Source organism: Brassica napus, chromosome C2, assembly GCF_020379485.1.
Source record: "Brassica napus cultivar Da-Ae chromosome C2, Da-Ae, whole genome shotgun sequence".
In the NCBI taxonomy this organism is placed as follows: domain Eukaryota; kingdom Viridiplantae; phylum Streptophyta; class Magnoliopsida; order Brassicales; family Brassicaceae; genus Brassica; species Brassica napus.
In genome coordinates, this window is record NC_063445.1 from 2,751,094 (window position 1) to 2,773,875 (window position 22,782).

Genomic DNA, 22,782 nt, shown 5'->3' on the forward strand with positions numbered 1-22,782 from the left:
AAGCTCCTAAAACTATGGAAGAGTCAGACAGAATCTCCACATAATGATAAAAGTTTGAAGAGCTTATAAAAGTTTTAACCCTGAAAGTGAAGTGACAGAGAAGAGCAAGAAGATAGATAAATGGAGATTCTGGAAATAACCATATATAAAGGGCATTAGGGAAATGTTATTGTCAATGTACTGATGGCATTCTAACTTCCGAACTTGAACAACTTAGAGCATCTCCAAAGGGACTCTATTTTTTCCTCTATAATTTACACTAAAATAGAGTAACTCTATTATAAAGTTGAATTTGCTCCAATGGTTCACTCTATAATAGAGTTACTCTATAATAGAGTGAAATATAGAGTATTCTTGTTTTTTTACTCCAAATATAGAGTGAAAAAACAAAAATACTCTATATTTCACTCTATTATAGAGTAACTCTATTATAGAGTGAACCATTGGAGCAAATCCAACTCTATAATAGAGTTACTCTATTTTAGAGTGAAATATAGAGAAAATTATAGTGTAGCATTGGAGATGGTCTTAAGACTAACACAATAAAACAATATTATCCAAGACAAAAAAGACACAATAAAACAATATTTACTTCCATTGGAGAAGAACAGCAGAAGTATATAGCTAAGCTGTTGTGTTATCTAATATTTGTTAGGTGATGCAAGTATGCATAGTCTTCCGTATGGCAGACAAAGCAAGCAAATACAATTTTTATTTAATAATCGGTGCTCATAAACAATTTAAAAACAACATTAATTCTCACCAAAAATAAATTTAAGATCCAACATTTTGAAAAATGAAGAAGAATATAAAAACCTTTACCAAGCTTCTATAGCATAACTTACAACAATCTCATTCCAGGATCGAACTAGGACTGGAACAGAGATTCTTGGTGTTTCTGAATACCACATTACAAAGTTTTCAGGTTTTAAACCTTTTTTTAAGAAATTGAGATTCCGGAAGAAATCCGAAGGTTAGAGTCAGCTCCTCCGCTCACTACGCTGTCTCCTTTCCACCAGTCCGCACATAAAACCTTACAAAACAGAGTTTTTTTAAAACAAAATTTGCACCGTCTCAGCAACATAAGAACCAAAAAGAAGAGTAGAAGACGAGACTGTATGTTATTTTACCTTATCCTTGTGTGTGTCGATAATTGACAAAGGCCACTGCAAAATCAACGAAGAATATTAGTTTCAAAGCAGGTAAACAGCAGGTTATTACGGAAAGGAGTATGCGTGTTTGTAAGTATTACAGCGGTTCTGAGATCCCAGAGCATGATTTTGCCATCATAGGAAGCTGAGAGCAAGTGAAACCAAGAGCTTTCGTGCCATTTACAGGCTGATATCCATGATGCGTGTGAAGAGAACTGAAACACGGGAGCAGATGTTCCTACAGATTGTATGCAGAGAGTTAAATCAACCGTGTAATTAACTTGTTATATTATATTTTGACTATGTGTATGATATAGATCTCTCTCACCAGGCTTACGAGGATCCCATACTCTAAGAATCGGATCTGAACCACCAGCAGCTACAAGTGCAGAACCTTCACCACCAACATCAACCGTGTTGAGAGCTTTTCCACAGTACTACATTTTGACATAATACAAACTGTCTCTAAGCTTCAATGAAAACAATTTAAAAAGCAACAAAGAAAAGGAGTGTGAGAAGGCATACCAAGTTCAAAGTATCTTTCCCTGTCGGAACATCCCATCTTCTTACAGAATGGTCCCATGAACAGGAATAAATTACATCTTCCTCTGGCCAAACAACTGATGAGACGCACTGTGTGTGTCCAACAAATGTAGTCACCGCCTCTCCCTGTAACAAAATTTCAATATCCAAAACTGTAATTAGATACTTCAACTGAGAGAAACACACAACAGTTTCTTCCTCTTGGTTTATTCGGTTAGTTCAGATCGATCGAAATCTCACCAAAGTGAACCGAAAAGAAATTTGGTTTGGTTTTTGGGTTAGTTTGGTTTCACAAAATTTTACCCAAGTTTTTGGTTTTGCGGTTAGTTTTGATTAATTTTGGTTATTTAATTTTGGATTTAGGTTAGTTCAATTCGGAATTTCGGTAAAATTGGTACTGTTTGGAATTTTTTTTACAAACCAAACTAACCGATTACCGAACCAAAAGAACCGAAAACCGAACTTTTCGGATTGGTTCGGTTCGGGTAATAACCGCATGCCTAATGCATATCATCCAGACTTGTATTGAGGGTACCTCTAATTGAGCCTCCTCGGCCTGATTATTCCCTTTTCTTTTCTTCCCTGATACTGACAACTCTGACTCAGACTCATCTGTGTTCCATAAATTGATCGTGCAATCCCATGAACTTGAGCAAACCTAAATTACATTATACAGCAGGTGAGTATGATAAAAATACAAAGTACTTTCACTATCAAGAAAACACAAGTTAAGCGCAAGGGAGAAAGAGCAAACCATGTTCCCGTGTTTCTCCGCTACAACACTTTGCACTGACGCCTTGTGCCCACGCAGTATCTTGTAAGCCCTGACTCTTGTAGTAGAGTCACCAGATTCAGCTGTATCAACCTTTATTTATACAAAAAGAAGAGACGACTTCAGTTAACCGGAACATTTACATTTGGTTATATATTTATCATCCATGTTATACCTTAAACAATCTCAATGTCCGATCTTTAGAGGCGGTTGCTACAGTAACACTTTCTCCACCTGGATGGGACAAATAATAAGATAAACTATTAAATGCAAGGAAGTGATATTATATGAGCGAATAAGGTTAACTCGTAGCATAGATTTCTCACGCTGTGCTCATACCTTGGAAGTTAACAAAAGCAACAGAGGAGATTGCCCCAGTGTGGCCTTCTAAAATGTGTGTACACGATCCAGGAGAGCTCCATATCCTTATCAGAGGAAATTTTTTAAAAATATAAGATTCTTGCAAATGTTGACAGCAATATGAAAAGACATAAGCAGATGCATACCTTCCTAAACCATCATAGCATCCAGTCAAAATGAACCTACAAAATGACAAGAACAGAGGTCAAGACAGCCACTTACATAATGTTTACAGACAATAACAAATTAATATCCATTAAATTCATAACAATCACTGAATGACCCTAATTTATTTAATTTTAAGCAAAAACAATAAGCAGCAGGTGAATAATAATCCCAACAACAGCGATATGGCATTATAAACTAAATTATTGATATAAAAGAGAGAGGAAAAAAATAGTAAAACATGTAGGACCCTTCTACATCACATAGTAATTGCATTAGACACATAGCAAAAGAAGTTACCTGGGAGAAGAACCATCAACGGCACTGACCCAATCATCATGCAATGAAGGTTTCTCTTCCTTGCGTGGTGCAACAGCCCTTATGTACTCGATTTCAAGAGTTCGTTCCTGCAAGAACAACCCACGTTTAAATCAAGTACGAAAGATTATCAAACACCAACTCGCTGTGTTTAGTGGCTACGTGATTAGGAATTAAAAATACATTACCGCTGAGATTCCCTTGGCGAGAAGAAACTGTTCGAGTGACATTCGAATAAGCTCCCCATCGATCAAGAAGTCAAATGCCTCAGGTTTCTCTGTTCATACCACAAACCAAATTTGGATTTGATTAAACAAAGTTTAAAAGACAAGACCAACGAACCACAAGTAATCAACAAGGTGCATAGAGAGAGAGAGAGAGAAGTCTACCGAGAGTGAGGAGAGAGTTGACGATGGAAGAGAGACCGAGACGAGTGACATTTGAAGGGATGACGACGGAGCTAACCGGAGCTTTGAACGGAGGGTAAAGCTTCGTCACGAACTTCACGTGAATTACTTTCGATGCATCTTCTCCTTCTCCATCCATCTTCGCCTCTAAAATTCTACAGTAGCAGACAAGGAAGAAGAAGGGAGACAAAACTAGTGTTTCTAATTCGACAAGGGTTTAAGCAAACTGACTAAAATTCCGAAACTAACCTCCCTTCTACGAGTATCGATTTTGGGCCTTGGATATTTAAAATGGGCCTTACTCAGGCTTCTGTATTTTCAATTTAGATCTTTAACGTGGGCCCATTCTTCTTATTTTGGTTGGTTTCATTTACATTGGATCTGGTTTAATATAACTAGACCAAAAGAATGTTAAGGAAAAATTAAAAGAACACGTGTCAAGATACTGGAGATTTGTGACGGGATCTTTACGTGCTCGGCCGTGACTTTATCACTCCCTCTTTCCTTTATTCATCTGCTTCCGCTTATAAAAAGCTAGGACGAAACTCTCTCACACTCCCAATACATCTCTCTCTCTCTCTCTGGATCGTGAGGTTTAAGCTGGGTTTAATCGCATTCGTAGCTCTACAATTTGGCGCCTTCCCCTCTTCAATTGAGTTTCTTGGTATCTCCATAATCCACAGATCTCCCCCAATTTCTCTAATTCGCTAAGGTTTTGTTCCGAGTCTCTCTGCTCCTTCTTCCGTGTTGATTCTGCTGCTCCGGAGGTTTAACGGCGGGGAAGGCTTCTTCTCCGGTAAGTATTTAAATCCTATTTATCGAATTCGCTTTTAATCGGCGCCCTTTTCGTGAATTCTACTCGCTGAGTTTCTAGGGTTTTGATTGGTTCTGGTTGGGAAAGAATCGATTTTTATCCTAATTAATGTATTGGGTAGACGGGTTCGTATTCAATTTGAAATCTTTGCTGAAATTTTCTCTCTTTTTATCGTTTAAGGTACCGAGAGGAGAAGTCGTGTGTTTGTGGGGGAATGAGTTAAACAACTTTGACTCAAGAGGATGGTTCTACATGTTACTAAGTGCAAAGCTATAAGAAAGGTTGAATATGACCAATGGAGGAGGCGGGGAGGGTGGAGGAAGTGGGAAAGGGAATCTTTTTCGCGGCAATGATTTCGCCTACGCACTCGCTAGGATGGCCGTGGCGCAGATATGCGAGGGGGTCGAGATCACCTCTTATCAGGAGTCGCATGCACGCGAAGGTGCGAGGTTCAGTTCTTTTCACGAGACAGCTCTCGAGACGCTAACAGAGGTGGTGATTCAGTACATTCAGAGCGTTGGGAAGACGACGCAGTTCTATGCTAATATGGCTGGGAGAGTAGAAGGTAATGCGCTGGATATTGTTCAAGCGCTGGAGGATTTGGGGTCTGGTTTGGGTTTCAGCGGTGCTCCTGATGTTGAGCGTTGTCTTGCTGAGTCCGGTGTGGTTAAGGATATTATACGTTATACAGCGGAAGCGGAGGAGGTGCCTTTTGTTTACTCTCTTCCTCGGTTCCCTTTTAACAGAGGGAAAAGACCAGCTCCTAGCTTTGCTGAGGTTGGAGCTGAGCTGCCAGATGAGCATATTCCGGTTTGGCTTCCTGCTTTTCCCCAAACCAAAGTGTCTAACGAGTTGGAGGAAGATACTAGTGTTGAAAAAATACAAGGAGAGGTGCAGAGTAATGAAAACGGATCGTCTTTGCCGAGATTGCAGCAGTCTGTTGAGGTTGATAGGCTAAAAGTTCAGAAATCGATGGATCAAAAGGAAGTTGAGAAACCATCAGAGGAACAACCGGAGTGTAACCCGTTCCTTGCTGCACCAGTTTGGGTTGGAGAAAAGAACGTGCCACGTGTGTTTCGCCCGTCACTGCTTACAAATGAAGAAGTTAGCGCTGGCCACGTTCCTGAAAAACAAACCAACAAGAGCCATCACATGCCGCCCCTTGAGGCGTTTGCTCCATCTGGTATAATCAAAGACAAGAGCAGATTAGGTGAAACCGAGGGAGGAGAGAGAAATGACGATGGGAGAACTCAACGCGCGTTGCTACGTTTCAAGATTGGGACTCGAAAGGCGGCCCCTGTGCGTTGGACGAGAAAGGAGAGCTTAGAGGAAAAGGGTTGGTTTCTAGAGGATGGAGACAAGAGGGAGAAAAATGTAGAACTCGAAGAAGAGCCAGTAACCATTGACACAAATGTAAAATAGGTATTTTGTCATTTTAGAATCTGTAGACGGAATATCATTGTTGCCTCTTGAGTTTAGTGATAGTTTGCAATTGAATACGTGACTCGTTAAGGAAAAGAGATTCTTACTGACTCAAACTGGTGTATGGTCCTTAGCATCATTTGCTGTTGAAACATTCTTTTTCAAAAGGATATATATATCCTATTTTAAGTGAGAACTGATGTTCCTTTAGGTGTGGCAGAGTTGATAGTTCAAACTTAATTCAGAATTGTTGGAAGAAGTGTGGTGTTTGGTCTTCACATCATTGAGCTTTATCTTGAGTTGAGTCTTTTTACATAAACAGTTAAGAAGAGAATACAAGAAAGGATTATACAAGGGTTCACAGAACCAAGAAATCAAATATTTTCTACTCTGTAAAATGGATTATTTAGATCCTTCATTTACAGTTCTAAGTAATTAGGCATATTAGCAATTGAAAAGCTGTCTGGGTTTCCCACTGAGCATTCCTGGAGAAGCAGCAACCTCGCTTGTCACAACTTCACTGATCAAGTCCTTGAAGATTAGCCTCTCAATGTCTAACACCAACCCTGGCGTCTCTCCTTCAATCTCCTTCCAGTTCATGCCTTGACCTTGCAAGTCCTCCCAAATGAGGTCTTCGTCGTCCTCATCCAAGATGCAATTTGAGTTATCTTGTAATCTATCAATCTCTGAACACACAGTTTCCAGAAGTTCATTCCCTTTTGAACTCTTGTTTGTCCTCCTTAGCTGGCTGATTGATGATGTTATGTATGGTTGCTTTGTACACCCTTCTGCTGCGAATTTGCGAGCTAAGATCTCGTTTATGGTGTCAAATACAAGCTTCCTCCTGCTTCGCTCTATCAGGTTCGCCGTCTGTTGTTGTCCGAATCCTATGCCTCTGTGCTTTTTGTCATGTTGAGTCACATTACTGGTCTTGCTCTGTTCCAGGACAAAGAAAAGGCTAGGATTGATTGGTAGGTGTGCTTGGTGCAGCTGAATGCTTAGCATGCTGTAGTCGATATCTCTTAGAAGACCGGATGCTAACAGTATCTCTGAGATGTACTTGTGGTGGTCACCATTGTTGTTTAGTTTCCCACCTTCTTCCATGATACCCTCATTAAGTTCAGCATCTGACTGATCTAGACTCCCGTTACTCTCAGGCCACACGATCGATCTACGTAAGGCTTTGTGCTTGTTCATCCACTGGGACTCTTCAGAACGTAGATGATCATCGTCTGTGGCAATAGAAACAGTAAAGGTGAGAACTATAAACAAATCAATGAAGCTGCAGTTTTAGCTTCTCAGTAACTCACCTTTAAAGACAACGGATATCTTCCTCACAGGGGATGGTGACTCATCTTCGTCAAAGGCTACATCAAGAACTGAAACGGGGCTTGGCTGCTCTACCGTAACTTTCAGAGGTTTTGGCAATGACCTCATTCCCAATTCTGGACTCTGCATTGATAAAACAGATGAAACATGTATTAGTGAATAACTTGAGAAGTGAATTTGCGTTAGGGGAGTAAAGTCTATACCCTTTGTTTAGGTGTGTGCTGCTGCTCCGTGAAGTCGCTGCTCCTTTCGTATCTATATCTGCTTGTAACCTCACTGTCAAGGTTAGAAGCTGAGCTTACGTTGCTGTCAGATCTTAGACTTCTCAAGTCACTGCTTTCATCACTTAAACGGTCTTCCGATTGCTGCATGCTCCGAATTCTTCTTGGGGAGGCTGATTCCTTCTGTTGCCTACTAAGTTGTTGTCTTTGGATCTTGTTCTGTTCTGGTTTTGGAGACGTTGGTCTAGACTGCTTCTCGAACCCCAGCTTCTTCGGCTGTGTTCTTGGGCTGACACTAGGCTTCTGGCTCTTTCCTGACTTGGCCAACGGTCTAGGACCAGTTTTTTTTGTTGGTGAATCTGTCTGGACCTTGTAAACTCCCGGCCTTGGAGTCACATCCATGGCGCTTTGCTTCCTTTGAGAGACTTTCTGGCTTTGCCTCAGGTTTGAAACCTTGACATTTGGTAAAGTAACACTTCGTGGCGAGGAAGAGGCTGAACCATAATTGCCTGTCTCTTTGGAAACTGAAGCAGTAGCTGCGTTCATAACCACTATAGACGAAGATCTTAAGGTTGCAGATGGAACTGGCTGCATAAAATTGGTTGAACTCAAGCCATTGTTGTCATCATCTTTGCTCATCAACTTCTGCGTCGTCTCCATTGCTTCGAGTATTTGCTTCAGAGCTGTGAGATCTTTCTCAGACTTTTTGAATTCAAGCTGCGAAAGCCGCTTCTGTATCTCACCGTAAACCGTCAGCGTAGTTGCAGCCTCAGCTGCTTTCATAGGAAACTTAGCAGGCATCATCTTCTTGATCGGATCAGAGCTTCTTGATCTTTGTAGAGTTGGCCTTGGAGAGTCGCAGAAACGGTTCTCTCTGACCTGATCAGTGACAGACTCGTCTTGAATGACTTCAAGACCCATTAACTTGGCAACCACGCTCGAAGTTGTTCTTCTGTGATGGCCCGTTACAAGCTCTTGCGGCTCTGGTGAAGAGCTAGATCTTGCACTCTTAAAGGAATTCGATCTACTGTCTAATGACAGCCTCGGCGTCTCCTTGAACTTGGCCACTGTCTTTCTTGTCTCCCTCTCGTCGTATGAGAACCGAGGACTGTCTTTCAGCTTCACTACTCTCCGAGCTGGTGATGATTCTTTGAGGAGAGACACGTTAGCTCTCTCTGGTTTAGATTCTTCTTCATCTCTGGCTCTGGTCTCCTTATGAATGGAATTTCTCACAAGCTCCCTTAAATCACTCGACATCACTAAACCATCTTTTACTGGATTCTCACGTTTACTCGTTTGCATCAAACCGGGTTGTTCAAACTGAGATTCAGACGAGAAGCTTGAGGAGCATGGTGAAGAAGAAAAGGACAGCCTAGATGATGATTCAGAGGAGACTACTCCCCTCTGTCTCTCTTTTGCAGCCTTCTTCTTACTCTTACTCTTCTCCTGCAATTCAGGTAAAATTCACTTTCTTAGATCCATTTTTTTCCAGGGAAATTATCATTTCTCTAAGGTTACAGATTCTTACCGTTTCCTTGTTGTCCGTTGTAAGGTTGGTATCACCAACATTTTCAATTGTTTTCCCTGCAAAATATCAAGTAAAGAGAGTTTAGACACAATGGCCATCTATAGACAAAGTCATGTTCTAGAGCTTTGGTTTCTTTCATCATTGTGGTCCTGAATCTTTAGAGGTAAGATCTTAGTTAGAAACTAGAATACAAAAACAGTGTTGAGTAACTTTTCTCTGAAACTGTTTTTCAAAAGGTTTTGAGTTGAGAGAACATTGCAAGCAAAGACTTAAAGAAAGAAAAATGTTACCTGAAGGCAGAGACCTGAGTTCATCTCCGGCTACAACAACACGTCTCGCAGGATAATGTTGCCGGTAAAAAACCTGGAAGATCCCATTCATACATCCAAACTGTTTATTTAGATTTGGATTCTCATCTGACAAGTTATACAAAAGCTTTGCCGACATCTTCTTAGCTCTGGTTCGTATAAGGTTTAGTCTTCTTTTATTTTCTCATGTACAGTTCTTGAAAATCTTCAGTTTCAGGATTCTCCTTTGTTATGTGTCTCATTGAAAGTAGAAGAAGAGAGAGGAGGACAACGTAGAACCCAGCATTTAGACAACGGTAAAGCTACTTTGTGAAGTTATGACCAGACAAGATATTAGGTTTCTCTGTGTTTGTTCTCTTGGATGGTTTCCTTGAAGAAGAAAGAAGAGGAGGAGAAAATAAAAGTCTTTTTTTTCTTTTCTCCTTTGTGTTGTTTTGAGAGAAATGAATCTGTAAAAGGCAAAAGTGCTCTCTACAATTATATGGAGAAGCTCGTGAAAGCTCGTGAAGCATATATAACATCGGTTGTGTGATTTGTATACACATGCGTGTACATGTATACGTGTGTATCCGTAGATTTATACATTGTAAGAGAATGTAATTGAATTTTTTAATATTTAAAATAAAATTTTATGACAAAGCACTGAAAAAAATCTGCTTGGGAATAATGAGGTATGTATTTTCTATGCATCTCTGATGAAAGTGAGGCACATGAAAGCACACAGACCTTTGCTCCAAAAAAAAAAAAGACCAAACTAAGTTCTTTATTTTCTTTTATTTAACAAGACACATGATATTGGATAAATCCACTTATTTTTGAAGATTTATCTGATTATTCAGTTACAGAATTAATATATAAATTTATAGTATTAAATTTATCTTTTTTGTATCAATGGTGAATGTGTATACTCTTATTAATTTTTAAAAGACAAATTAGATGGTCCAGTCACTAACATTATAAATGATAATTAATGGTACAATTACATGACATTATAAATAATAATTAATGAACAGAGAAAGGAAATAGTAAATGAAAAAGAGGTTCCCTTACACATCCATGTGGACAAAATAATGTGGGTGGGTCTCATAAGTCTTTGGTGCCCTTTTACATCTGCATGTGGAGTTTGTCAGAGAGACAGCAGAATTTTTATTTTAAATAAAATGAATAAATATATTTTTTAGTTACAACAACAAATAAATACATTTTTATCAACAACAAATAAATACATAAATTGAAAAGCCTATAGGAAAAAGAAAAAGATAATAGGAAACTACTGGTCAAAGACAAAATTTTATCTAATTGTTTAGCAAGAAGGTGGATTGGTGCACTGGAAGAAAGCTTGCATGGTCTGAGATTGGTGGGTCTTATGAAAGAATAATCTTTTTTTCTTTGCTTTTCTTCGGGCTTCCCAAACAATATAATTTGATTCTTGAAGATGAAAATACTTATTTTAAAGCTGTTAATTTCTCGGGCTATTTTATAATCCTAACTATTTGGAATTACATATAATTATATTTATTTGAATTATCATTTATACAACATAATTATTCTGTATTTCTTGTTCATGGTGTATCATAAATTTTGTTCAAACTTGAAAATGTATGTGTATGACTGTATGCGACAAAGCATGTATTCATGTGTATCCAATGTATCATGATATTATGTAACAACTTTTATATGTGAACTTTGGTGAACATAGCATCTTGATTTTCAAACATTCAACTACTGGCACACCATATAATGAATTCTTACGGCAATGTTATTATTCTTGTTACTTACAACGGGTAATATACTATCGTATTTCCGATTAAACGAAACTTTTATTTATTGACCAAACAGAAAAAAAAAAACTTTTTTATAAGCAAACACTAGTATAAAAATCTCTGAATAAAATATATACATTTGCACTAGATTGCTTGTTTCTGAAAGGTGTAATAAGTCAATAACTTTGTTCATTTTTTTTTTGGTCAAGTCAATAACTTTGTTCATAAGAATACTAATGTTTGAGGAATTTAAGCTTTGTATTATGAGGTAGAATAACGTCTTTAATTATTGGTTTTTGTTTTATTTAGATTCTATATATTGATGTGAGAGTATACGTCATGAGATGTACTAGTTAAACACCTTTTGGGAGGATCACGTGCCTTTGTTCAACTATGTGCTGTGAATAAGGTGGGGTTTGTTAACTTACTTATTTATTTTATATTTGAAATTTGATTTAGTTTATATAATCATTTTCTAAGAAACTAGCTTGTGGCCTTGGAAGTAACCAAGGAATATGCTTCACATGGGCAATTAGTGAGAGTTTGGAACGAAGAATCATCACATATCTAGAGTTTCGTTAGTCGTTGTCAAGCGTGTTTATGATTCTTCTTCTTGTTTATAGTGATTTTATCGGTTATTTGGAACGCAGAATATCAAATACATATCCAAATACGTACAGCTTCTAATTAAAATAATTAGGTATACATTACTTAAACACATGGAAGACATTTCTTTCTTTTCTTGTATGAAATATACTTTTCGTTTTAGTCAAAAAAATATATATATATATATACTTATTCGTTTTTCTTGAGGTGTTTTAGAAACTTGAGAAAATGTAGTATGAATTAAGAAGTTGAACATGTACCTTATTTTGTCTTTGTAATAATGCTTTTCCAGGCTGGTTTGTTTGCGCTGGCCGTCAAATCGGTACATTTATCGCACGTTAACCACGCCATGCATCATCTATGACTATGACATAATGTAAAATTATAAACTAAACCATTTAACGAATCAATTATATTAAATAAAAGGACATATGTCAATATATGGCATGACCAACAAAATACAACAATTAAATAACATCCATTACCCAATTTGAAACAAAACAAAGGTAGTGTTGTAATTGGTTATTAAACAAATAATTGGCAAATGCAGTCGAGGATAGAAGGTAAATAAAATCAACTTTAATTGAAAATAGTATACTAATATATAAATTGTGAGTACTTGATTTCAAATAAAAATCAAACCTCATAGTGTGGTTTCTTTTATGATAGGATCAATGTATCCATTTTAATTTTATTTCCACTATCGCCACAGGATTTCACTTACCTAACTTTCCAAAATTTGTATAGTTTTTTTTTTTTTTGAAAAAGGGCATAATTTATATAGTTTCACTATTGATTTAAACTTTAAAGTGTAGGTTTCTTCCCCTTCGATTTTGACGAGCAACATTACATGCACGTATCATTTATGACTTTATGTAATGTGTACTCACATGCACTATACATTTATACTCTTTGTAATGTTGCCTACACATGTATTCACACTCGTGAGACTTTTCTGTAATTAAGTATATCCCTTAGCACAAATTTAATATTTGTTGATCAATCTTAATATTTTTATTCTTTAGAAATAAAATAAGAAAAATAGATTTTGAGGCATGGTATATTTAGTTACTAAGGTGAAGGTGAAAATGGATTAATATTCACATTTTTAATCGATTTATCAAAAAAAAAAAAGATTCTTGATCTAAAATTCAATTAGGATATAATCGTTCATGACGTCTTCATATATTGTAAAGAGCTAACCACACACATACACATATAATACTGCGTATGATCCCTTTATTTCATATGTTATCGAAAGTCCGAGTTTTGTTTTTAATTCTTTCTCCGTCTCTAAAATCTATGTTTTAGAGAATTTTGTTTTAACAAAAAATGACATAACCCTGTTCAATATTCACATGTCATTTCTTGATTAATCTTTAGACTCTAGACTGGGATATCATAGTATTGTATAAGGTTTATTCAAATTAAAACTGGTGAAAACGAAATCCATTTAGATGTGGGTATTAACGTGCGTATGAAAAATGCAACACATCAACTTTAATGAATAGAAAGTGTACTTACTAGGAAAAAAATAGTGGATATGACTTGAATTAAACATAGCTAAATACAAGGGAAAAGTGATACTTGCGTCCTATATGTGTGTGCAAATAGGTAGACAAAGTCATAAATTCTGTCATAGAAATGCATTTGGTGAGACCGTTTTAAAATATTTATCTCTAACTTTTTCGGCATGACTTAGTGATTACTGATTCGATTAAATTTTAACTATACTAGGTCGTTGTCCGCGCTACGCGCGGATAATTGGTTATAAAGTTTTATTGCAACGAAATTTTGTTGTCCGAATACCAAAAATTTATGAAATAGATTTTATAAAACATACAATATGTTTTTTCATAGTACATGATGGTTACACGAACATAATATATTGTTTTTATTTTGAGTGTTTTTGAAAGTTATCTTCGTTGGACCGAAAGTAGAGCGATGACTTCATGTATGGGGCTTAGTTTGTTACTCCACATAAATCCTTTTTATGATGTCAGTGTTGTTGGTGTCAAAGTAGAAGCAAGTTCTTAGTGTTGTTACAAAGAAACGTTTATCTGTAATAATGAAAGAAAATAAGTAAATAGTTTACTGTGGAGTGATTGGTAAGTGCTGTTGTTTTTACTTTTTTTGCTTTAGAATAGTAGCTGTAGATTTATTTGCTGTGACTATTTTTGTTGTAGCTTTGTAAAATATTATTTTTTGCTCTAGAAATAAAGCTTTCTACAGTCCTTTTTTATTTTTTAGAGATATTTTTGTTGTTGCTTTTTAAAAGAAAAAGAAAACATGATTGGTTGACATGTATGGCTTTAAACCAAATTTTGGCTTTCTAGAGCATCTACCGCCACAACCAATGTTCTATATAAGACGTCTAAATGAGATTTATTGTTTGGATACTATAAGGAATCATTCTTAGGTACTATAAATTGTTTTCGAGTTTGTCATAGTAGAGTATTGGTACATGAACTATTATGTTTTATTGTGCTACTGAGAGTTTTATATGTAGCAAATTTTAACAATAAATTTGACATTATAATTATGTTTATTATATTATTTTTATATAATCATGGAAGGCTTAAAAATCAAGGAAAATAGTTCTTTTAATATTACTAAGAATAAGTTCAACTCAAAACTGTTTTTATTATGTTAATCTTTGGGTTGGTCAATCATCTAGTTATAAGTTGTACTGAATATTACATAATGTTTTTGTTTTTACTTTTTTGGCTATGGCTTTAAGATCCAGCCACTTATTGGTTTAGAAAGTGAAGACGAAGTCTGAACCTTGTAACAAAAAAGGACAAAGTCGTAGGAATTCAAAGACAATTTATAAACTAAACCACGTATGCACTAAGAATCAGATGTGTTGAACTTGTCTTCAGTACCATGCTCAATAGTGATTGAAGTGATCTGCTTCACTACATCCAAAGAGCTGAAGAAGTCGATAACCCGCTTGTGTATACGGAGCAAAAATATGCCCCTTGTGTTTGGTTCCTAAAATATATAAAACAAAAAATGTAGGCTCCTGCAACATATGATAGACATGCCAACCAAGTGATAAACTCAGACCAACGTAGGTTCTGAATCACATCAATTAAAACTGGAAACTGGATATATATAATCACTGTTGTACAGTGGTTGTCATAAGGTGCTCATTTACATTTATATAGAACACCAAACGTAATATAAACAAACCATTTATATTTTTTGTCTTCATATATCTGTGAGTAGACACCTGACAATAATGAAGATCATTCATGATGTAACTCCCAGAAAAAAAATCCTTGAATAGCTGGTTTGTATTGTTCTAGCAATGGATGTAAAAGTTTGATTTGATGACTTGCATGAGCTGGATTAAGTAATCAAATGCAAATTATAATCCATCCAAAAATTCTAGATATTAATTTTGAATGAGATTGTTAGTAAAGTTTGGATGAGTTCATCAATTATACAGTTTATAGGCCTCACTAAACTAAATATTTAAACATAAATAATAAAATATATAAATAAAAATCAAAGTTTCATCCAATACAGTTTTCCTATGTGAAAATATAATGGTCAGAGCAAGGGCTATATAGTGATAAGCTAAGAACAATATACAAAATATCCGACATACTTCCTCAAAATGTATAAGCTGAATTCTAAACTAATTAGTTTCATAGTTACCAGAAGAAGTAGAGGATAATTTGTAAATAGCTTATCTTCGCCACATGTCAAATAGAGGAGAACTTGTTAAGAGCTTTTTTTGGTCTTAGCTGGAAGTCTCCTAGTGATCTCGTGCAACAAATACATGTTACTATAAATTATCTGCAACACAATATAGATAGGTAAATTGTCAACAAACGTATGGGAAGGAAAAAGTCAAGATCGTCATAAGCTAGGTATCTACCAGGAGTGGCCAGCATATCTATCTTAAGTAAATTACTATATTACAAAATAACTTTTGAAAGAACTGAATATTTGCACGCACAAGTTAGTAGAAAACTATTTGAGTCACATGAAGATTAAAAAAATCAGTTTATCCAACTGGCCGCCAATATCAAGCCTAGCCATAAGCCGAGCCAACCCACCTCTTCTCTCCATTTCCTGTTCCTCAAATAGAGTAATGGGCTACCAAAGTCGTCGAAGGCGTTCTCTAACAGTTTTGTCCCAAAGCAGCAGTCTTCATCAACAATTGCATGTCAATAGTCAACAATAAAAGAGTGAACCAATTAGACACCAAAAGTTCACGTAACGCAACAACTCAAAAGTACTATTCAATGCCTTCAAAATGCGAACTGAAAGAAAAAAATCAATTTTATCTCCGATAGTGTTTATAACAGATCATAACAACATTTGTAACTTGTAAGAAATAAAGAAAGGGAACTTACGTGTTCATAATGGTTAGGATTTCCTTGATAGCTTTGACTTTCACCCATTCAGTCAAAAACATAAGACATCATTGGAAAGGAATTTTTTTCCCAAAGTTTCTAAATTGTCGATTAAACATATATATTTCTATATATATACATAAATATATACGCGATAGAATATAGACGGTGAACATACTGACAGATGAAGAAGCCATAGCGGAGCGACACCCAAAGGTCTAAAGTAAGCATCGGAGATTTGAACCGGTCTTATCATCAACCTTAATCTGAAGTTCATAAGGTCACTCTTTCATTGTTAAGTTTCGTGTTCACCTTCATTTCGGACTCATCTCTGATCCTCACTGGTGTAGATCAATTTCAAATTAGAATAGATTTTGTAGCCAAAAAAAACACAGAACGGAATAAAAATTCTATAACACCGAAATTAAAACCAAGAGCTATGGATTTTCTTGGAAGATACGAATGAAGGGGGGGGGGAGCCAAAATAAGAGATTGAAAAGGATTTGGAAAATGTTAATATGAAATAGTGAAAAAGTTAACTGGTAGAGAATGAGAAGAAGTTGAGAAGGTATGTATGATCTAAATCTGGAAAAACTGAATCGATAAGGAGGAGAATGGTCGATTTACAGATTTACTTTTACTGTTTACTGATTTTCTTAAACTTTATGCTGAGTTGTCATTTTAATTGGTCAGGAATATTTGTATCTATGTGGCATAGTTTAGGAGCTCTTAAAATAGTCTCTTTTATATAGTAGTGATACATATATTTTTCGTTACACAACAATTAGGTCAACCCGTATAAATACTGTGATGAACATCGCCAAGAGGACTTTATGTTCCCAAACAAAACGGAAGGCTAATGTTGGCAAGTAACAACAAAAAAGACGATAAGCTAATTAGTTAATTAACGATTCAAGACAATGCTAGTTCATTTCTTCCTATTCTAACTAAATAGTTTATAACTTCACTTGGCTGGATCTCAGATTATCTTCAATGTTATAAATCTTGACATGGTATATAACAATATAATTTGTTGTTTTTGGCTAGTGTCCATTTGATAAAGGAAATAATACTGGAAATGAAGTATTTACTTACAGATGTTATCAATGTGCATTGGTTGGAAGTTGAACCAAGCCATTACTATTATTATGCACATTATTAATGTTATGGTGCATGGATTAAAAAGGAAACTAAGAAACAAAGTTACCAAATCAATGCATGCAACTTTGGCAACTAGGTTAAAATTTAATGTATAATAGTTCTCATCATATGCATGCACATGGCAATATGATGCTTCCTTCATATATACTCAAAAAGCTTATACTATAAAAAGTTGGTTAAGATATGAGCCAGCATTGAAGTTTTTTGGTGAGCGGGTCTAATGTTCAATTAAAAATATAACCACTTTGGTATTCCCTAAACATATGTCTAATCCACTAGCACCAAACTCTTTTTACGAAGAATGCCTTATTGGAAAGTACTAAAAACAAATCATGATATTTTGCTCGTAACTAACTAAGATTAGATTAAATATTTTAAACCAAACCAGCGATGTGTATCTACATTTTTCGGTCTATGAGATTACGAGGGATTCTATAATGATGTGAAAGCAATCTTTTCCTCTCTTTGTTTTTTTTTTTGCTAAAACAATCTTTTCCACTTTTACGATCTGATTTTGTTTGCTGGGATTTGATCTGCTGAAAATGGATGTCGTATGTGTTTTAATCCACATCACAAGTATTTAATTATATAAAATATATCACATACATCTGTTATTCGTCGTGTGTACAATTGATGTAAAACTACAACTAGTTTTATTCCATAAAATCAACTTTTAATAGTAACTCTATAGAGTGAGTACCAATTAAGATAAGGGTTAGGAATTTATTTGCGTGTCTAGTTGTTAATGAATAAGCTAATTAGCAAATAAGTTACTTTTGTTAATGAATAAATCGTCAAGTTGTTCCAATCATATGGGCTTTCCCTTTTTATCTGCATCTATAAGCAAATTAGAAAGCGCACAAGTTGCTGTTCTTGGGAACTTCTTTAATTAATTAATTAATTAATTAATCTCCTTTGGTTTTCAGTTAATTAATTCATTTAGTTACTTAAGTATTTTTCCCAAAACATGTGAGGAAATGGAACCATACATTAGTAACAAAAAAAAAGTAATCTATATAGTAATACACAATGATGCAATCTAAGCAATATCTAAGCCAACATGATGCAACTCTTCTCTTCTCTTTCTTTTATTATTTTTATTTTTCACTTTGTAGTTTATATTTATATGTAGTTATTAAAATTGATACAAAGATTCAGATTCTTATTTTGTTAAACTTGAGCCATTTGGAAAGTTAAAATCGTTTACTCACTAAAAGGATATTAAATACATCATTCAAATAATGATTGTAACTTGTAAGTTTAAATGATAAAACCATAATTAGCTAGTATCAAGATGCCATTTTCTTATTATTTTCGATTTATCTTAAACTCATTCGATTTGTTCCTAAAAAAGTGTCATCTTTGATTCATTTATCCATAGAGTTAAACAAAAATATAATATCTGAAACGCTAATAAAATAGTATCAATACTATTAAAAGAGGAGGAGTCTTAAAAAATCTACCTATCAAAGTTGTTTGGACTCTTTATTTAATTCATTATTTTTTAGTCTTACCTTAAACTTAGACTAACAATATGTTACCATATATTTCTCTTACAATAATTTATTCAATTCTTTTATTTATTCAAATATTACTCCTAAATCTTAATCATTACTATTATTATATTTACCATTTTGACTTTTAATCGTAAAAACATTGAAACTAATGTTTTATATTATCATTTTTATCATATAATATATAATCCAAAAAATCCGCGCTTTCCAAGGGCGGATCAAAATCTAGTATTTCTTTTTTATAAGTGTAGCAAGGAAATTCAGATGTAAAAGTGAGGGTTCCATCAAGTATTTCACATGTCTATTGCCATGCTTCAACGTCACTTAGAGATAGATCTAAGTCAACGAGAAAATCTTGTCCGTATAGGATGATGATGTTCATTATCAAGATCATGATGATTATCGTACACTGTGATGGTCCCTGAAGTCATGGGCTCTCGCAGCCCCTTTCGAGTCCTGTGGCTGGTTACCTTCTTTGTCAGAGTTTTGGGAAACTTTTTTCTCTTTTTGGGTTTATTTATCCGAAACTAAAATGGAATAAAAGTAAGAAATTGAGGAAAAGTTGACAACAACATAAACTTTATCAACTTCAAATTTTATATTCCCTAATTCCTTAAGGTATATATATAGACAAAAACATAAAGAAAGAATAATGAGAAATGTAAGGAATAGCAGGCCAATAAAGTTAAAGAAGCTCAAAAGACCGTTGGGCTTACTTTTGTATGTTTTTAGTGTAGATGCCTGTCACTTTCTCTAGAGCCTTTAGCCCATTCCAACACTTCCAACATTTTTAGTAAATGCGTTCCAAAAAAAGTATTGAGAGGGAAGAAACCATGAGACCATTGTGAGATAAAATGACTGAGGGAGAAGATAACCAGTGAAGAAAATGGTGTTGGTGGGTTTATGGGGTATTCAAACAGATCCATTTGACCGTCCATCAGTGAGCAAAGTCGTTGAAATGTTAAGAGGGGAGTGACTCTAGAGGCTTTGCATGTTCATCCTAAGCCTCTCTTGGGTTCACCCACAATAACTGGTTTAAGAATCTGTTGAAGAGATTTAAGAGACTTTAAGCTTCTAAACATCAAGCCAATTAGAGAGAGGAACTCTTTCACCTAGCCAAGATACTCTAAGCCTTTTCCAATATATTCTAGATGAAAGTCAATCTCCTTAAACTCATATTTGATATTTTTGATTTTTACCACTGTATACTTACCAATAAGACCTCACTGAACAACTTTTCAAATTTTCATTGATAAAAATATTCGGAAGATGTCTATTTAGTTGTTGTTGTTTTGTTGGTCAACGTAGAATACATAATCACTACTTGCACATTCTGCTTCTTAGCTGTAAACTTCCATTAAGATATGCAAATAATGCGATGGACACAGAGATGTTAAAGGATAGACTAGAGTAAGAAAATATACATGTTGCCTCTATAAGCTACCTAAAACGTAGACAACGTGGGTTGTCATTGTTATTCTGGAGATTCAAGCCTCTTTATATTCATATAAATCAATTAAATATTTAAACATAAACAAAAAAAAGGGTTAATAAACGGCTTTACGTGGTCTTTGCGGTGGCTTAGGGCGTGTGGGTTGAGTCTGGCGCCGGCGAAGCCTTTGAGTTTTACGGTTCTGAAGCTCTCATGTTTGTGGCTCTTGCTCTAGATTGTAGTATCTTGTGTGTTCAGTTTGGTTTATGGTGTGTTGGTACGGTCGTATGTTGTGTTTGGTTGGTCTAAAGTGGTATGGTCTCGAAACGGAATTAGCGTATGTGGTGGTCGTATCTCCATTTTGGCCGTTCAGTTCAAGGTTTGGTTATTGTTATGCGTGGAGTTTAACAGTTGATTTAGCAGACTTTATTTTAGAGTTCATGGGTGCAGTGATTGCTTGCCGTGCGGTGTGGTTTTCATCCGGGAATACATCCCGAAAATTTCAGTTGGCAAGGCTTCGTCGTTGTGGGTTTTTGGTTGGGCTTCTATCTAGGATTAAGCGGACGTATATGAGTGCGTCGCATCCGTATCTGAAGGTTGTGTTGATCGAATGACGGTCCCTCTTGTCGGGTTATGAAGTTTCAGGTTCTTGGACGTTATCGTTTGGCGGGCGTAAGCAGCAGCGGTAAGTCTCAGTGTGGTTGTAAGAGGTGGATGTTATCGTGTGTTGGGCTATGGAGAGCAACGATATTTCCCCAATCATTGGCTTGTGCTTGATTCTAAAGTCTGTTGAATTGTTTTGTTTAATGCTCATGTGTAGTTATTAGCCGTATGAGTTTATTTGCAGTTTTAGTTGTTAGTAAGTCACCCCTGCGTGGGTTTTAGATGCTGCCTTCATGTGGGCTTTTGCTTCTGGGGCTTTCTTGTTATGCCGCCAGCTTGTGTATCAAAACGAGTATTTCACTTTGAATGAATTTACCAGACGGGAAAAAAAAAAAACGGCTTTACGTGATGCACCAACGACTTAACCCCACACGTGCCTACCATAACTTCATGTCTTCCTCACCACCACACAATGTCTTACACGTGTTTATAAATACATATGTACATGTACGTATCTGTATCTCCTTGTTCCTCTGTTTCTCTCTCTGCCTTGACTTCCGTCTAATCGTAAGAGGAAACAAAAACCAGAAACAGGTAAAACTAATGAAATGAATCTACTCTTGAGTGTTTCACAAGTATCCAAATATATTAAAGATCTCTTTTTTTTTAACCTAATGTTACGCATTGCTAGATCTTCGAGTATCGGCGCCGGAATTAGCTCGCCGGGAAATGGGGAAAGCTAGAGGAGTTAACAGCGGCGCTGGAGAGAGCTCTCTCGGTTACCTTTTTGGATCCGGCGAGTCTGTTTCCAAACCGAACATACCCACCACAACACCAACCACTACCACCGGAGATAAAGCCAAGACGGAGGAGGTGGAGAAGAAACAGATGTCGGCAGGTGTGAGAGGAAGCCCTAACAATTACATCAGAACAGAGGGACAAAACTGTGGCAACTTCCTCACGGTAATAATAATAATAGTAAAAAAGATCTTTGTGTTTTGTAAGAATTAGAATTCGTAATTGAACAAGAAAAATGTGTGTTTTTTTTTTTTTGTTAATTTTGAGAAACAGGAACGACCATCGACGAAGGTTCATGCAGCACCAGGTGGAGGATCTTCTCTGGGTTACTTGTTTGGATCTGGATCTGGCAAATGATTTGCTTCTGCAGCGTTGAAGAAAGTGTAAAAAAATTGTAACTTTATTTCATATCGTGGTGATCAATGTTATGTTCATGAGGATTGTTTTGGATTTGACCATTTTCTTATGTTCTTGCAAAAAGGATTTGTCTATCAATGGTTCAAAGCTAGAAACTTTCTTTAATTTAGACATCTGGAGAATGCGTTTCTATTGTTGCTAGTTAAAACATTCATTGGTTTAGACCTTTTGCTGCTGGATCTGAATCTTTTTTATCCAATATATGGTCTATGATAGAGTAAAGCTTTAGGATTGACCCTCTCATTGACTTATTTAACAGCTTTATGAAACTCACCTCTTTTTGGTTCTCTGTCTGGGACTACTTTAATACTTGTCTTGTCTGAACATGGTTGTTCTTCAAGTCAATAAAAAGTTGAATGAAAAGTTGGTAGATTCATCATAACCAGCTTCTTGGAAAGTTTCTGCTCCTTACAGTACAGAGTCTAGTGATCATAGATAAATTGAGAGCATTAGATCTTCTCATTTGTGAGACAATGATCAGTCTTCACTCTTGCAAAGAGAACTGTGGGTTGTATGCATATGCAACCAAAACAAGAACAGAATGAAAGATTAAGGATGATTCAAAAACGTCTAAATGGTATTTATGAAGGAAGTTGAATAATTAGTAACATTTGGACAAATGAAATAATTGCTTAGGAAGATAGTTATGGTAAAGTTAGGAGATATGTTTATCTCAGAAGATGACTCATTACCACTTTCCTTTTTGTCTTCAACCCCAAGTTACATTCTCACTTCTCATCTCTGAATCATTAGTGTTCAGTATCTTAAGATTTTAAAATC

General features: G+C 35.8%; 4 protein-coding genes and 1 long non-coding RNA gene across 5 annotated transcripts; 2 read left to right on the forward strand and 3 right to left on the reverse strand.

Moving 5' to 3' along the window:
- Positions 1-708: 708 nt before the first annotated feature.
- On the reverse strand, positions 709-3,916 carry LOC125581273 (ribosome biogenesis protein WDR12 homolog). Its single transcript, XM_048746380.1, has 13 exons — positions 3,699-3,916; positions 3,498-3,586; positions 3,292-3,398; positions 2,973-3,008; positions 2,806-2,891; positions 2,642-2,700; positions 2,449-2,559; positions 2,230-2,352; positions 1,677-1,820; positions 1,480-1,588; positions 1,253-1,389; positions 1,131-1,166; positions 709-1,033 (listed from the first exon to the last, which is right to left on the reverse strand). Exons 1-13 carry the CDS (start codon positions 3,853-3,855, stop codon positions 941-943), a joined length of 1,287 nt encoding a protein of 428 aa, XP_048602337.1. The 5' UTR covers positions 3,856-3,916; the 3' UTR covers positions 709-940.
- Positions 3,917-4,270: 354 nt separating this feature from the next.
- LOC106367175 (transcription initiation factor TFIID subunit 8) lies at positions 4,271-6,162 on the forward strand. Its single transcript, XM_013806891.3, has 2 exons — positions 4,271-4,512; positions 4,711-6,162. The coding sequence occupies exon 2, from the start codon at positions 4,819-4,821 to the stop codon at positions 5,950-5,952; it is 1,134 nt and encodes a 377-aa protein (XP_013662345.2). The 5' UTR covers positions 4,271-4,512; positions 4,711-4,818; the 3' UTR covers positions 5,953-6,162.
- A 17-nt stretch (positions 6,163-6,179) lies between these two features.
- Positions 6,180-9,559, reverse strand: LOC106367174 (protein LONGIFOLIA 1). Its single transcript, XM_013806890.3, has 5 exons — positions 9,321-9,559; positions 9,031-9,086; positions 7,485-8,948; positions 7,263-7,404; positions 6,180-7,184 (listed from the first exon to the last, which is right to left on the reverse strand). The coding sequence occupies exons 1-5, from the start codon at positions 9,475-9,477 to the stop codon at positions 6,397-6,399; spliced, it is 2,607 nt and encodes an 868-aa protein (XP_013662344.2). The 5' UTR covers positions 9,478-9,559; the 3' UTR covers positions 6,180-6,396.
- A 4,914-nt stretch (positions 9,560-14,473) lies between these two features.
- LOC111204052 lies at positions 14,474-16,830 on the reverse strand. The gene is made up of 2 exons (XR_007318959.1): positions 16,078-16,830; positions 14,474-15,869 (listed from the first exon to the last, which is right to left on the reverse strand). It is a non-coding gene; the product is annotated as an uncharacterized LOC111204052 (long non-coding RNA).
- Positions 16,831-21,260: 4,430 nt separating this feature from the next.
- Positions 21,261-22,107, forward strand: LOC125581274 (protein SPIRAL1-like 4). The gene is made up of 3 exons (XM_048746382.1): positions 21,261-21,381; positions 21,479-21,750; positions 21,859-22,107. Exons 2-3 carry the CDS (start codon positions 21,517-21,519, stop codon positions 21,940-21,942), a joined length of 318 nt encoding a protein of 105 aa, XP_048602339.1. The 5' UTR covers positions 21,261-21,381; positions 21,479-21,516; the 3' UTR covers positions 21,943-22,107.
- Positions 22,108-22,782: the final 675 nt, after the last annotated feature.